General features: G+C 35.1%; 1 protein-coding gene and 1 long non-coding RNA gene across 9 annotated transcripts in view; one reads left to right on the top strand and one right to left on the bottom strand.

Annotated features, from left to right (window-relative positions):
* The window catches only part of LOC107673903 (reticulon-1-A-like), a 29,507-nt gene extending 21,241 nt beyond the window's left edge, over positions 1–8,266 (top strand). For 3 of the 8 annotated variants that reach the window (XM_016467717.1, XM_016467710.1, XM_016467714.1), the window contains 7 exons: positions 1,068–1,082; positions 5,045–5,252; positions 5,344–5,482; positions 5,962–6,031; positions 6,494–6,540; positions 7,246–7,304; positions 7,399–8,266. In XM_016467717.1, the coding sequence (XP_016323203.1) occupies positions 1,068–1,082; positions 5,045–5,252; positions 5,344–5,482; positions 5,962–6,031; positions 6,494–6,540; positions 7,246–7,304; positions 7,399–7,438 (578 nt within the window). In that variant the 3' untranslated portion in view covers positions 7,439–8,266. Of the gene's footprint in view, positions 1–1,067; positions 1,083–5,038; positions 5,253–5,343; positions 5,483–5,961; positions 6,032–6,493; positions 6,541–7,245; positions 7,305–7,398 lie in introns of all 8 variants that reach the window. The other 5 variants (XM_016467711.1, XM_016467715.1, XM_016467712.1 and 2 more) reach the window with 3 other exon arrangements.
* A 6,496-nt stretch (positions 8,267–14,762) lies between these two features.
* LOC107673888 (uncharacterized) lies at positions 14,763–15,787 on the bottom strand. Its single transcript, XR_001632442.1, has 3 exons — positions 15,724–15,787; positions 15,595–15,621; positions 14,763–15,464 (listed from the first exon to the last, which is right to left on the bottom strand). It is a non-coding gene; the product is annotated as an uncharacterized LOC107673888 (long non-coding RNA).
* Between the last annotated feature and the right edge of the window lie 129 nt (positions 15,788–15,916).

The raw sequence follows: 15,916 nt of genomic DNA, 5'->3' as shown, positions 1-15,916 counted from the left end.
GAAAAAACTATTTTAAAATAAAAAGACAAAGGTACAAGACTATGGACTGTGTAACAGCTTTAATGAACTACAATTCCATGGAGCATTGCAAATATAATAAACATAAATACAAATTGCGAATGTAATTGAAATAAATACGAAATATATGGAGAAATATTGGTTTAAAGATGTTGATTGCGTATATAGAAACAACATATTTTACACCAGTTGCAAAATATGCATATATATATAAATATTTAAGTAGTTTACAGTGTTTCATGGGAGTGCTTTAAGTTTCGCAACTTGATGATTTGGTGTAAGTTTTTTTGCAGAACCATGGGTAATGTAGTTTTTCACCTGGATTTGTTATGTTGAACACATTTATTTAAAAAATAAGTTGAAATAATGCAATCTAGTGGCTTCAACAAAAGCATATGCCATTGATTAACAACTTTGTAGTTCACAGTAGGTCTGGTTTATAAGCTTTGTAAGTTATTGTTAAACATTGATTCTGCTATGAAGAAAATGAATGTGATTTTTACTTCCGGAATTCAACTGCTGCACTCCATACAGGGCATTGCCCTTGTTCACTCAGGAAGTGAATGGTTGGATAATAATGTTAGACTGGTTGTCAAGCTGGATGTGCATCTCTGATGCTATAATTACACTCCGACATTTAAACACCAGCACACACGCACACAATTACCCCCCACCATTACCTTTTTATTTTAAGCTGGCCCCCTAAGCAATGTGTGTAAGGGAAACTGGAACACTGTATCTATAGCAACCACTGCTGCCCCCTTTCTTTCTCTTCTCACACACACTTGCCACATAGGACATATGAAATAAGGTGGATTAATTAGGTTCTGCGAAAGAGTCACACATCATTTTTGATTGTGTTTGTGTTTTAGTCTGGGCTATTTGTCACCCTGTATGCTGTATTAATGTGTGTGTGTGTGTGAGTGTTCATTATTAGCCAATGGTAGTATGAGCCGGTCCCCCTCCCTCTTATTCTCTGCCTTTCTCTCTCTCCTTTTGTGTGCGCTCCCACTCACTGTCTCTCTCTCTCCTTTTCTTGCTGTCTGCAGTCATGGGTGGTTCAGGTCAGTAGCTCTCTCTGTCTTCTATTAGCTTTGGCGTTTTAGCATCAAAAATCAGGGATCTCAAAGACTATTTTTTATAATGATAGAATTAATTACAGATGTCACTGGTTTTGTTGGAAAACTGAATTTAGTGGTGTTTTAGTGTCCATATGTGATTTTAGAGCCCATGTTAGGTCACCTAACCACTGGATATCCTTAAACACTAGTATTATGCTAGTCTACATTAGTTAAGTAATATTTAAAGGTGTGTGTAAGGAGAAAGAGTGCGAACGTTGCTGCTTTTAGTCTTTAATTCTATTTAGAGAGTCAGTTAGCAGAGGGATTTACCAGAGCAAGAAAGTTCCATCAGAGGTAATAGTTTAATAATTATGTTAAAGTTTTTTTGTATTTTTTGTTTTACATTATTATTGATGAGAGACAATCAGAAGTTATTAAGAATAATTAACAGTGTATTCAACTCTCAGTGAAACGATCAGTCGAATCTGAAGCCTGCACTTCATCTTGGACTCGAGCAAAATCGCGAGATAAAAATGGCAGATATTTCTGCCCTCTAAGCTCTGCCAGGCTAAATTTAGCCCAGTGGGACTGATGGGAGAATCACACGGGACTACAGATGTCGTGCACACGCTAGAGTGTGACAGACCAGCTTCTGTGAGTGTGTAACAGTTTCTTCTGAAGCCGCAACAAAAGGTGTAAAAATACAGGTGTTAAAAAAGGAAACACACATAAGTTACAGGGAGCTCTCGCTTGCCGCAGAGACTGGAGATGATTCAGAGATCTCAAACTGCTGGTTCTCATGGCAACAAGTTCTACTTGTGTTGTCTTTGTGATATTTGGGCAAAGATGGAAAGGTGAATGTGTTTGCTTCCAGCAGTTAGAGAAGAAAGATCTGGTTTTCTTAGATACCTGCTTGAAACCTGTTCACCATATCAAGCATTACACCTGCTCAGTAATGAATATCTGAGCGCTTTGAACTTTGAAAATAAGAAGAAATGTTTCTTGAGTAGCAAATCACCTATTAGAATCATTTCTGTAGGATCATGTGACACTGAAGACTGGAGTAATGACTGCTGAAAATTCAGCTTCATCATCACAGGATTAAATTACATTTTAAATATATTAAAATAGAAAACATTTTAAACTCTAATAATATTTTACAATATTACAAATATTGTAATATTGTAAATTACAATATTACAAAAATTACTTTGTTTTTAAATAAATGCAGCCTTTATGGGCATAAGAGGCTTCTTTCAAAAACATTTAAAATTCTTAAAGATCCAAAACAGTTAAACAGCAGTGTATTTGTACTATAGCATGGCTAGAACTCTATATTGACCAATCAGCATTCAGGACTATAACGATTACTGCATTGCTACTTCCCTGCTAAATACTGTATGAAAAAGAAGCACATTAAATGAGTAGTACAAGACGTTATTTCTTCAGATTCAGTCAGAATCACATCAATAGCAAATACAAGCTCCAGAATGTTTCGCGTTTCTGTGGAAGGATTAGCTCTTAGAACAGGAGCATTCCCAGTCAACAATTTGATCTCACAATGATGTCACCATGAGCTCACACGATTCTCATGGTGTGGTCACAATGTGTGTGTCACAGTGAGCTAAAAGTGTAACCACACAGCGCACTCACTGTGTGCTCATACTATGCTCCCAATGTGAGGTCACTGCACACTCACTGTATGCTCATACTGTGGTCACAATTAAAGGAGTTGACGATACTTTGCAAGCCTGAGGCACATACTGGAAATATTCTTATTTAGCTTACTAATGTTATTAAATAACATTTTATTAAAACTTGCAAAATCCTTTCTGTAGAGAGATCTAAATTAATACTATATGAGGATCACAGTATGAGGATTGTGTGATGTCACTGTGATCATCGCATGATCTCACGTGTTGACTGGGTTGTGTTCAACTTCTGACCCATAACAAAAGTTACATTTGGTTGTTAAGTGTGCTTGGTTTTAATCTGTTTAATGCATATACTGCATGCTCACAAAACACTTTCCTAATGAAGCTGTACTTTGTAAATGACTTGCTCTTAGAGAACGGAGGGACTAATTTGTAGGTTTGAATGGTAGTTGTACAGTTTTGTATCTGGATGATTGTGAGATGCATGTCGGGGCCGGTAACCAAAAGGTTTGAACCCTGCAAGGGGTGATCCTTGAGCAAGACACTTAACATTAGGCTGCTCCAAGTTACCACTGCAACTTAAGATGGTACACATCTGTAGTGACGGTGTAGAAATAAATTCATCTCCCTTATGTAGAGTGATGATAATTTCACTAGGTTTCGCCATTTTACATGGATATACTCTACCAAATGCCAAACTAAACCTGCAATTTAAAAGTTGTAACCTTCATGCACCTCTCCATTTCACTGCTATAATTCTAAAAGTTTACGTTAGAATGGTGAAGGCTCATAGCTCACTGTGTGTGTGGTCATTATATTACAGCACTTCTGATAACATGACTATTTGTACTGTCTTAGCCAACAGCAATAATTAACCCAGTACAGTGTATGTGTGTACACAGATGGTTAGGGTTAGATAAGTTGACAACAGGTGCTGTGAGAGGTAGACAGGTGTGAACTGATGGCCTCAAGGTTATTTTCTCTTCATGGAAAATGCATGATGAATACAGTCAAGAAAAAACTTGAAAAGAGAATTTTAGAATTTCAGACCTGTAAAAGTCACAATTATGGAAATGAATAAAACTAATGGAAATTTCTGATAGAGTTTGGATTCCATTGTCACCTTCTGGCTTGCTTGGTTGGGTTCTGAGAGACACTTAACTTTAAGTAATGTATCTGTATGACCACACTGACTGACAAAACCTGTACTGAATTAATCTGGATGATGGCATTATTGTTTTCTGTAGAGCTGCTTAATAGCTGAATCACATTTTGCAACATTGACACAAATTGAACATAAACTGATTTTAGATGTATAACAACATTGCCACCTATTGTAGAACTGCCCATAGCTGATCGATTAGCTTCACACTGTTATTGATCTGAACTAACTAGCTAAATAATGACACTATTGTCTTTGAGAGCTGCTTTACAGCAGAATCTGAACTGTCTCCTAAGCAGAGTTTTCATAATTGCTTATGTTTATCTCTTTGAACCTGCTTTGACACAATCTGTATTGTATAAAGCACTATAGAAATAAAGGTGTCTAAAATGAGCGACCACGTGCCCGAGGTTAGTAATTTGCAGAAAACATGCCCATATATCTCCATAAGGGCTTTCCGCACAACCTTTCCTTTACAGCCTTTCGTCTCCAAAGACACTCTTGCCAGAGAGCATTTGATTCTCAAGCAATTCCACTTGTGCCATCCTTAAAAGCAGTTCAAACACAGTTATCAACTTTTATACAGACCCAGATTAGCCAGTTATACATATCTAAATTTTTATGCAAAGGAACCTTGCAGCTCGAGCAATGACTCTTTTACCATGATGAAATATATTAAGATTAAATATTTATGTATAAAATGTTATCTTATCATGTTTATAAAGCCACCCAGAGTATGTGTTTCTACATTTTTTCGTAATTTAGAAACATTTTTGTACCAAGGTTTTTGATTAATCATGATTTATGAAAATGTTCGTAGGCATATTTCACGTACAGTTAGTGAATAAGACCCACTGTGTTATTTTCTTTTAGATGAGTTAATGGCCAATGCTGCTACTACATAGTAAGTGTAACAAATACTAAACAGCTGCTAATTTGAGATGGCTATGTAAACAATGTTTTACAGAGCAGAATTACTGAACTAAAATAGAACAAGTGTAGAGAGACTTGCAACCTGTGATTGTGTAGATTTGATGCTGACCAATCAGGTTCATGCTGTAATTTCTCATTGTAAGATTTGTGTACTTAAGAAGTGACATGGTTCTTGTTCTGATCACTTTCCTATTTGTTTTTGTCCCTCTGTTCAGTGGTAGATCTGTTACATTGGCGGGATTTAAAGCAGTCTGGACTGGTTTTCGGCAGCGTGTTGCTGCTGCTGTTCTCTTTAACCCAGTTCAGCGTGGTGAGTGTTATAGCATATCTCGCTCTGGCTGTCCTCTCCGCCACCATCAGTTTCCGAGTCTACAAATCAGTCCTGCAGGCAGTGCAAAAAACCGACGAGGGCCACCCCTTCAAGTTAGTCCACCACTCAGTTTATGTCTTTCGCTTCTGTACATATTGAGCAATGAATCTGTTCATTCACTCTCATGGCTTCTCTCTTTTTTAGGGCCTATCTAGAGGTGGAGATTGATCTCTCTGCAGATCAGATCATTAAGTATGTGGATAAGACTCAGCTGTACATCAACTCCACCATGAAGGAGCTTCGCAGGCTGTTCCTGGTTCAGGATATGGTTGACTCCATAAAGGTGAAAACACGCTAGCTGATGAACATTTCATTCCCTAATTTTCTATGATACTATTGCAGTTTCAATTTGAAAGCCAAACTCGAGATAACCTTTAGTATTAATGGTGCACTCACTAATTTTGTTCCACTGGTTGATACAACAGTGGTCTTGGACTTCATACTGAAACCTATTGGCATGGAGTGTTGAACAAAAGATAATTTCAGTTACAGATGCCTTGGTAGAAATAACTGTTTTTGGAACCAATAATTTTCGAGCTTGCATTCAGCTCATCATGTGATCTCAAACCATGAGTGGCGCCCACCCAATGTAGAATAAAACAGCAGTGATATGACTACAGTCATCATCTCATGTAGGTTTACATAATTTGTTAAGATATTTAAGTGCTGTTCATTTTGTTAGACAGTGGGAAAAGTTACTGAGTGCTCCTGTAAAGGATTTAAAAGCTTTGAAGATAATTTGACATATATGTGTGTGTTTAGTTTGCAGTGTTGATGTGGTTGTTGACCTATGTTGGAGCTCTGTTTAATGGCCTGACCTTGTTGATTCTGGGTAAGAAAACAGCACAAACATAGACTACCATTCAAAAGTTTAGGGTCGGTAAGATTTTAAAATGATTCGTAAAAAAAAGTCCCTTAGCATCACCAAGGCTGCATTTATTTGTTCAAATATACAGAGAAAAAAAACAGTAATATTGGGAAATAGAGCTGGTTAATGTCTTGGAATTTTAAATGAAAAGTTTGATAAGCTTTCTCCTATATCAGTGCTGATTCTTAGTAAAGAAATTATTTTTTAAGAAATGTTCAGCCGTTTCTATTGTGTTGTGTGTTTGCTGTCTGATTTCCTTCCATATCTTAAGTACACACTCAGTAATTCCATGTCACAAACACACACACTCCTGTAGGTCAGGGTGTGATAACCTCAAACAACTGTAATCAAATGACACCACACAGCATTCTGGGAGAGCAGCTCAGTTGTCCTGACTGTATCTCTCCTTGATCTTTCTCTGTTTAGTGGTGGTTTCCATGTTTAGTGTGCCAGTGGTTTACGAGAAGTACCAGGTAATGTTTTCCCAGTCCCCACAATTATCTTTTTTTAAGGTTCATGTTTTGCCACATTATCAGAACCTAGGATGTCGATTCCTATACCAGTGAAATTTCATGATACTCAATACCAATTTTGAGCAATAACTAATATGCTATTAAACATACACCTTTATTTTTTTTTTTAAAGTTGCATTAAATGAAAACTTTTGAAATTATTATTTTAATTCTGAATTAAGTAAACAATTCAATTAATTATTCAAGTACAGTTAGTTAAAAAAAGAAAAAGAAACAAATAAAAGTAGTGAATTATGGAAGCTTGTCTCCACCACAGGAATAATAAAAAATATATATTTTTTTTTTCTCACAATTATTTTCTCACAATTCAGAATTGATATAAACTTATATAGATATAAAGTCAGAATTCAGAGGAAAAAAGTCAGAATTGTGTGATAGAAACTCAAAATGTTGACCTTTTCTCGGAATTCTGAGTTTATATCTTGCAATTCTTTTTGTTTCTTCCAGAGAATAAAAAGGTCATCTGAATTGTGACCTAAAAATTTGCTGTTACCTTTTTTTTTTTTTTTTTTTACATCCCATGTCGGAAACAAGCTTCCATAGTGAATGGCTTTCTTTTGGTATTGTTGTTTTTGTTTAAGTATCGATTCTTTTGGCATCAATATTGTGTATGGTGAATCCTCACACTCGTTTTCTCCCTTTCAGACACAGATTGATCAGTACTTAGGACTGGTGCGCACCCAGTTTAACTCGATAATGGGAAAGTGAGTTCTGTATAAATATTATTAAAATTTCAATTTTATTTATTTATATTTTTTAAATATAATCAACCTGCTTAATTTTCTGTTTGATTTTCAGGGTTAGAGAAAAGGTTCCTGGGGCCAAAAAGAAGGAATAAACTCTTTGCTTCTGTACAAGTAAACACTATAGCCAGTAAAATCTACAACTTTGCCAGCACTGAAGGACCCCAACTACACAGGAGGCCAATGTCACCTCAAAAACGAATAAAAAAAAAAGCATAAACAAAAAAAGATAATGTTAGTATAATGGCACCAATAAAACCCCCCACTGTTGCCAGTTACAGGTGAATTCCTGCATAACTAACACCGATTCACATAAATAACACCTTGTGGGCAATCGTAGAGCTATAGATATACCAGAGGGACATACAGTGATTCTCTCTTCCATTGCTTCTGATTTAAGTGCATGAAGTCCAGTCTTGAGTAAATATTTGCTATCTCTGCAGTGCTCTTCCTCTCTCTGCTTTACTTTGCAGTGCATATTTCCTGCTGTAAAATGTAACACAAAAATGAAAATCATGCCTGTCATATAATCTCCTGCTGCCATGTCGAATAATCGCTTCAATTCACCGTCACTGGTAGAGTGGTTCTGTGTACAGACATACTTATTAATATCAAGTTGAATTGTGGATTGTTTTTTTGTTTTTGTTATTTTCTGTGTATTCGAGCACATTGATAATTTGAAGATGTTATTACTAAATGTGTAACTGTAATTTTTGCAGAACTGTAGGGATACGTGTAGGTGTTTAAAGACAAGCTTTGTGGTCCTTCTCTAGGGCACCTGATTGTCAGACTGCAGAGCTCCAGCTGTACTAAACTCTGTCCAACTTTGTACGACGTTCAGTGTTCAGTTATTTTAAAGTCTTTAACTATTTGCACTCTGTATTTAATTAACGAATGGGAAAAATAAATGTTCCTTAATGTAGGAGGGTTGGTGTCTTGTCATTCAGAGCAAAATGAACTAAGAGAAGGTCATTATGGGACAGACAAATGGCATTATGAAAAATTATTCTGCAAAGCATTAAAGACACATAAGGCTGTGATTTCTTTTGCAAGTTATGCAGGTTTGAGTTTGATGAGCAAAATGCAAATCCCCCTAAATGATGTCCTGTAGCTATTCAATAAAGTATCAGAGCTTAATGTAAAATGAATATAATGTTAGCAAACAGATAAGTAGTGACAGATTTTCCAAATTCTGACATACATCGGAGTTAAACAGATGGAGACAGATTTGAATGTGAGCTTGCAGACAATTGTAACAAAGGGGTTGGTTTAAACAGACTAAATGATTGAAGAAGCCTGATATACATCACCAACGAAAAGTATTTTGTTTCAATGGAATTATGGAAGTCAAAATGTTTTATTCAAATAAAATGGATGCATCATTCACAAACAGATCAATAACATGGATTTATAAGTGTGATAGGGTGAATTTCCATTTCATGCCGACTTGAGAAATGAGATTTGAGCTAAAAGTGGAGAAAAAGATTATAAGCATGTAACGTTTTAAAATATGTTTTTTTGTATACAAATTGTTTTGGTCTGTTCCTCACATAAAGCTATCATACAGCTTCAGACAGCTTGGAATATAGTGCACAAATGTTATGGAAAACTAATGGGTGAGCTACTTTCAACCTGGGTAGAGACAGCAAAGTAATTTCTGAAAAAAGAAAAAAAAGTCCAGGAATTTGAACAAATTATTTACTATACACATTCAACTACAGCAAGAACATGGTCAACTCAGCTTACAGCTAAATTAAAAAAACAATAACAACATTGTTTTAAAACATAACTTTAAAATTAGAACTGTTCCTTGAAAAACAAAAAAGTGCAGTAGAATAATATTTTTCCAACACATTAATGAACCCTGCATTGTGCAACTGAAATTTTCTTTCTCAAGTAACAAAAATGACTGACAAAACTAAAATACTGCACATTTCATAGAAGTAACATTCAAGCATTTCCAATGAAACTTTCTTCTAATAAAATTGAATACCCCACAACATCTCTTATGCAATTCTAGGAGACACTTCTCTTGTGTATGATGTGCTTCACATGTTCGGTAAGGTGATTGCCCTCTCAATGCCAACAGCCCTGCAAACAAAACTAAACTCACAACACTCACCACATCCTTTCCTGGGATGCAACTTGTCTGTTCTGTGAGATGGACAGGCATGTCTTACCTGAAGTGGCTGATCATGCTCATGCTGTGAAAGCTGAACTTTTGTGGACTGCTGGGACTATAAACTAAAGCCTGCAGAGTGACAGAACAGAATTTAAAGACCCAGAGGAAATACACATCACAGTTTATACAGCACAGTTCAAATGCAGGCGATCACAGGGCTGCTATGCCAGCACCTTGCACTTGGGGGAGCTGCTGCTGGAGGCACAAAAGTGCTGAAGGAGCTCGTTGATGAGCTGCTTGTCTTCTTCCATCCTGCTGTTCAGGGTACCACTAGCAGAACTAGGGGTGAATCTGCCACTGGCCATATCCTCATACAGAGACATCAGAACCTCATGGGATTGCTGCAGATAGACAAAAAAGAGAAGCATGGACATTGAACTGGCTGATTTCAGGTCAGGATGTTTTTAACAAATGTTAAAATATTGTCTCAAATCTATGGAAAGTTGATTCCACCAAGGCTGAGATATAAACTCACAATTCTAACAAAAAAAAAAAAAAGTCAAAATTGTGAGATATAAACTCACAACTGCGAGATAAAAACAGAGAAAAAGACAACTGGGAGATAAAAGCAGCTGGGAGAAAAGTAAGAAAGTTGCAATTACCTTTGTTTTACTTTGTGTCAGAAATAAGCTTCGATACTTTTCCTAGTTTAATGAACTATAAATAATTTTAAACTTGATTCATAAATATTTTAGTGCATATGTCAGGAGTTATTCGTTGTTGCCAAGCAACAGAGGACTGAAATGTTAAAAAACTGAATTAAAATAATGTCAAGAAAACTTGTCAGGTAGACGTTACTATGGTGTTGCCAAGGTTACCTGACTCTCAAAGCTTTCAGGGGTGTGGCAGGCGTGTCCCTCCTGCACCAGGAGCTCCATGGAGATGTGCAGGTCGACGCGCATGACACCGTGCAGAATTGAGTAGAGGGACACGATGGCAGAGCGACCGCTTGTGAGAGTCTTAAATCGGTTACGTGCCCGACTGCTCCAACGACCACCCAGAATCAGCGACTGCGCAGACGGACCCATGCCTGCGATGCAAAACTCCTGTGCCTGCAATGAAACATGCAGATACAGCTTATGGCTCAATGAAATTCATAAAAAAAATCCAGCTGTAATAGATAGCTGGGAGATATACCATTTATTCATAATAACTTTGTTGGCAACAAATGTAAACAGCTTCTCGAATATTGCAATGATTTTAATGAACTTTTTATTTGGACATTAATTTGCTGAAATATGTCTGCCATGAGATTTATTTTTTGAGCGAATATTTGAGTGTTAAGACTACAGGCCCAGTCACACAAAGAAAGAACGATAACTATAATTAAAGTTTTAATAATTGTTTTAATTCTATGAGAATAGTGTCGTCCACAACACATTGTAACAATGATTGTGGAATGATCGTTGGAATCACTTTCAGAACAATTTTTAAAAACACTGACAGCCAATCAGAATCCACCTGACTTGAGGTTTTAACAGTTTTAATGACTTAAAATATGATTTTGAATCTTTAAACATACGACAAACAAAGATACACAGCATTTCATGTATAGCTGATCTCACAAAATTATTAAAATATTACATATACTGCTGTTCAAAAGTTTGCGGTCAGTAAGTTTTTATTTTTTTGTGTGTGTGTTAGTTTTTTTGTTTTGTTTTTAAAGAAAAACAAACTTTTCTATTTAGCAAGGATGCATTACATTGATCAGAAGTGACAGTTAATAATGTCACAACAAAAACAAAAAAAATCTAATCAAATAACTGCTGTTTTTGTTTTCTATTCATTAAAGAATCCTGGAAAAATGTATCACAGATTTCACAACAATATTAAGCAGCACAACTGTTTTCAACCTTGAACATAAAAAAGGTTTCTTTAGCACCAAATCAGTATATTAGAATGATTTCTGAAGAATCATGTGACACCAAAGACTGGAGTAACGGCCGCTGAAAATGTTTACTGTATTTTGATCAAATTCATGCAGCTTTGGTGAGGCTTCTTTCAAAAATATTTTAAAAATCTTAACCAAAAATTTTGAACGGTAGTGACTGAACTCATTGTGATTTCTGACCTTTGATCTTTAGCCTCCATTTCATCAAAGCTCTGGATGAGAGAGACGGCAACATTGTACATCTCCGTGATACAAGGGTCTACTGGGAGGGTTAAGTCCACCTAACACATACACACAAACATTTGTATAAAGAATTTAAATAGAAATGTCAAAATATATCATTTTTGATGCTTCCCATACATTGACTCCAAGAGGCAGGATGGTTTTGAGCTCATCCAGGTAGAAGTCTTCAATGGCGTATGGGGCTCCTTCCACCTCAAACAAGTATGCTGGATTCATCTAATTGCGGATCGGAGTTCCAAAATACTCTGCAAACTCTGCACAGTTTATGGAGGCTGACATCAGAATAACCTACAGAAAGAGAGGTAAGAGAAAAAGAGGTAAGAATTACAGTGTAAAATCGGATTGTGTGAATTAAAGTGTGAGTGTTGCACAAACCTTGACATATCTGGAATTGGTCCACAGTAGTTTTCTGACAACCAGCAATAGGAAGTCAATGTTCTCTCATGGACCTAAACCAGGTTATAATGCAAACAATTAGATCTACATGCCATTGTTTTCATTTAAATTAATATTTATTTTAAAATGGAACTTTTTCATAATAGCATATGCATTCTGTGCATGTGAATACTATTTCTATAAATGTACACTATCGTTTAAAAGTTTAGGGTCAGTGAGATTTTTAATACATTTATACGTTTATTCAGCAAGGATACATTAAATTGATCATGGTCTTTTAAGTCTTTTACATTGTTACATAAAATGTCTATTTCAAATAAATGTTGTTCTTTTTAACTGTCTATTCATCAAAGAATCCTGAAAAATGTATCATGGTTTCCACAAAATATTAAACAGCACAATTGTTTTCAACATAATAAGAAATGATATTGAGAAATGTTTCTTGAGCAGCAAATCAGCATATTTGAATGATTTCTGAATGATCATGTGGCACTGATGACTAGAGTAATGGCTGCTGAAAATTCAGCTTTGGCATCACATGAATAAATAACATTTGAAAGTATTTAAAAATAGAAACACTTTTTTTAAATTTTATATTGTAATATTTTACAATATTACTGTTTTACTGTATTTTTGATCGAATAAATGTGGTTTAAATGTGGCAGTAGTGTATGTCTATAAATTGCAGATGTATGTGTATCTACATCATCTATGAAGATGTGCGAGTACTCTGTGAGGGTTTTGGCTGCCACTAATTTCTGCAGTAAGACTCCAGTGGTCACATAAATCAGCTTGGTGTGCTCTGTGGCCATCTTCTCTAAACCCACCTGGGGGAGAGAGAGAAAGATATTAAATAAATGTATACAGTATTTTGTGAAATCTGCATATTATTTTATAGGTTTAGTTTAGTGGGAAGGGAATAATGAGGAATTTATTTTAGCTCCAATGCTCACAACAACGATGCATAGAACCAAGTCCCTGTCCTATATTTTTTTCTTTTTTAAAAATCCACATTTGGGATGTATGTCACAATATGAGGACTGTCACTATTACAGTTTTATTCCAGTGACTTTATGAGGTAGGCAATAACGGTGGAAAATGTTCAGCTTTTTGTTGGCAGGACTTTTAGGTATGAGTTCTTACAAAACTGATTTTCAAAAAGAACCAACCCTGAGAAATATCCACTGGAATAAAAGGTGTGGCAAATGCAGTTTTCCATCTACTCATAATGAGTGATCATGAGTCATTTATGGTCATCAGAATATGGTCAGATCTGCAGTTAGGTACATATATTTCGAGAAAAAAAAGTAGAATCCTAAAGATTAACAGTTACTATCAAAATACTGAAGATTCATAGTTATCATTTTTATTTGTTTGTAATACTATTTGTATTACATTCATACTTCAACAGCATCATTGACTCGAGTAACGTTAGATAAACATGCTCAGTTCAAACTAACCCTATGAAAAAGTGTAAGATAATAACCAGTCACCTTGACTGATGAAGTTAATACGCATGCGCGCGTCACACACCATCCGCCTACTCTTGCATAATTGACACCCTCTCATTAGCATGTTGCGCAGGGAAAAAAAAAGTGTAACTACATTCAGAAATAAATGAGTGATCAAAGGAAAATAGTTAGGATGAGTTTAGCATTTCCTTAAACATTTTCCATTTGCCCACCAATTTATTTTATTTATTGCCTACTTTCATCACGTTTAAATATTCATTTATGTATTTAAACAAGAATACGTGTATTTATGCACACATTTATTTATTTGTGCATTTATTTATTTATTGTTTTTGCAGGGTTCGTTCTCCATACCCTTTATATACGCATGCGTATAATGAACAGCTGGTTTTCGGGAAGCTTTGAAAGGATGATTAGAAACACACAAATACTCCTCCGTATACATCAATCATGTAGTCACGTACACGCACTCAAAAAGCTTTATGATTTTATGTATAAAAATGCTCGAATATAATGTGTGTTTTAATTACATTAAATGCGCTTTATTGCATTTGAGCCGTCTTATTTTGTCTTGTATCTCTACACAGATAGGTTTATAGTTGTAAATCACTCCAAAACCTATATTTTTTTGATGTTGTATTTTCAATGCTGTCATCAGCAAAAGTTCAAATAAAATGACTCTCAGTTCCTAAAATTGGATGGAAATATATATATATATATATTATAAATCTGTTATGCAACTGTCATAATTTGATTTTTTCTTTTTCTCGGGAACATTTTAGCAAGTTTTCAATCTTTACAGTTTTCTCCTTAAAGATGCTTTCATCTTTTGGAGAGATGCTGCAGTTGAACAGGGTAAAACAAACCATAAAATGTGATTTTTTTTTTCCGCAGTTGGGAACACAGATTTTTGAATTTGTTAATTAAAACATCTTTCATAGCTGATGAATATATAAAGTTTGGTATATGGGAGTTCTGTGTCAAAATGCTTAAACATGTAGGTTTTTCAATGCAGGTTAAAAGCATGTACATATTTCATATTTATAGTGATATGAATATAGTGATATGGACAAAATAGATTTAAAAAGAATTTTTTTTTTTACCATAAGTATTTTTTTTTTTGCTGTCTCAAGATGCTGACTGGACCAGAAGCGTACAACCCTAAAACATACATATTTAATACAAATGAATATAAATGCTCCTATAAAAGTAAAATTTCTGCAATTGTTCTACGCATAAACTGCACATCTGAAGATGTAAAAAGAATATTTATTGCCCATATGAAAGAACATACAGAAAAGTTCACACAAATGTCTGCTTTATATTTCAAGTAGCAGAACATGTCTAAACTATTTAACAATGCTGTAATATGTGTCCTATTTATCCTCATCTTTCTAGACGCCTCTCCACTGCTGTATTTGGATGAGGTTATTTACATGAATGAAACAAAGACTAAATATTTTTTAATATTCAAGTTGCTCATGCATTCTTAAATATGTACGAGCTCTATTGCAGTGCCATCACAAGCTTCTTTTCAACAAAGGATTTACAGAGACTTACTGTTTTACACACAACATATGATCAGACCATAATCTCTGAACATGACATTGCAACAAAGGAGGAATTCCGATTTTCCTTGAAATGGAACGTCCTTTGAGGAAATCTCGACCCGTATTTTTCACAGTCATGGTAAGCACGACCACAAAATCTTGCAGAATGCATCAACATCTTTCAATATTAAAAGCGAGCATGATGTTTTAAAGCAAAATGACACTTTTGAAGTTGTTGCAACATTCAATAACAAAATAAAAAATAAAACCAAAGAAAGAAAATTAAAAAAAGGCTTCCCAAGAATGAACATCTATGTGTAATTCAAGCTTTATCCTTTCTCAGACATTGTCAGCATTGTTCCACTCAGTGTCCTAACAGCCCAGTGCCTGAACAAAATGAAACAAATATGGTAGATCGTGAATAATATTTCTTAATATAATGTTTCTGGATTCTTTCACAAAGGCTTTAAAGATTAAAATGCATGTCTGAAACAATCACAAAACAGTGTATTCATACCTTTAAATCCTTCTTCAGGCATACAGACTAGAAAAAAAAAAACACTGCATCAAAAACCCCCCGCAGAAATAGGTGTTGGAAATGAGACATACTGGTAAGAGAATTTAAGCTTACATAAACAGCACTTACCTTGATAAACATCATCCATTGCAGCATAATCAGCAATAGGTTCATCAGCCTGTAGAGGAAAATGTAAATAGTACATTTGAAAAAGTTTGTGTTCAGTCTTTGAAATAAATCCTTTTATTCAGAAAGGACACAAGATTAAACGTCACAACATTTATAATGCTATTTCAAATAAATGCTATTCTTTTGAACTTTC

The sequence above is a fragment of the Sinocyclocheilus anshuiensis genome, unplaced genomic scaffold (genome assembly GCF_001515605.1).
Source record: "Sinocyclocheilus anshuiensis isolate Anshui unplaced genomic scaffold, SAMN03320099.WGS_v1.1 scaffold292, whole genome shotgun sequence".
NCBI lineage: Eukaryota > Metazoa > Chordata > Actinopteri > Cypriniformes > Cyprinidae > Sinocyclocheilus > Sinocyclocheilus anshuiensis.
This window is presented reverse-complemented; position numbering and strand designations above follow the sequence as displayed.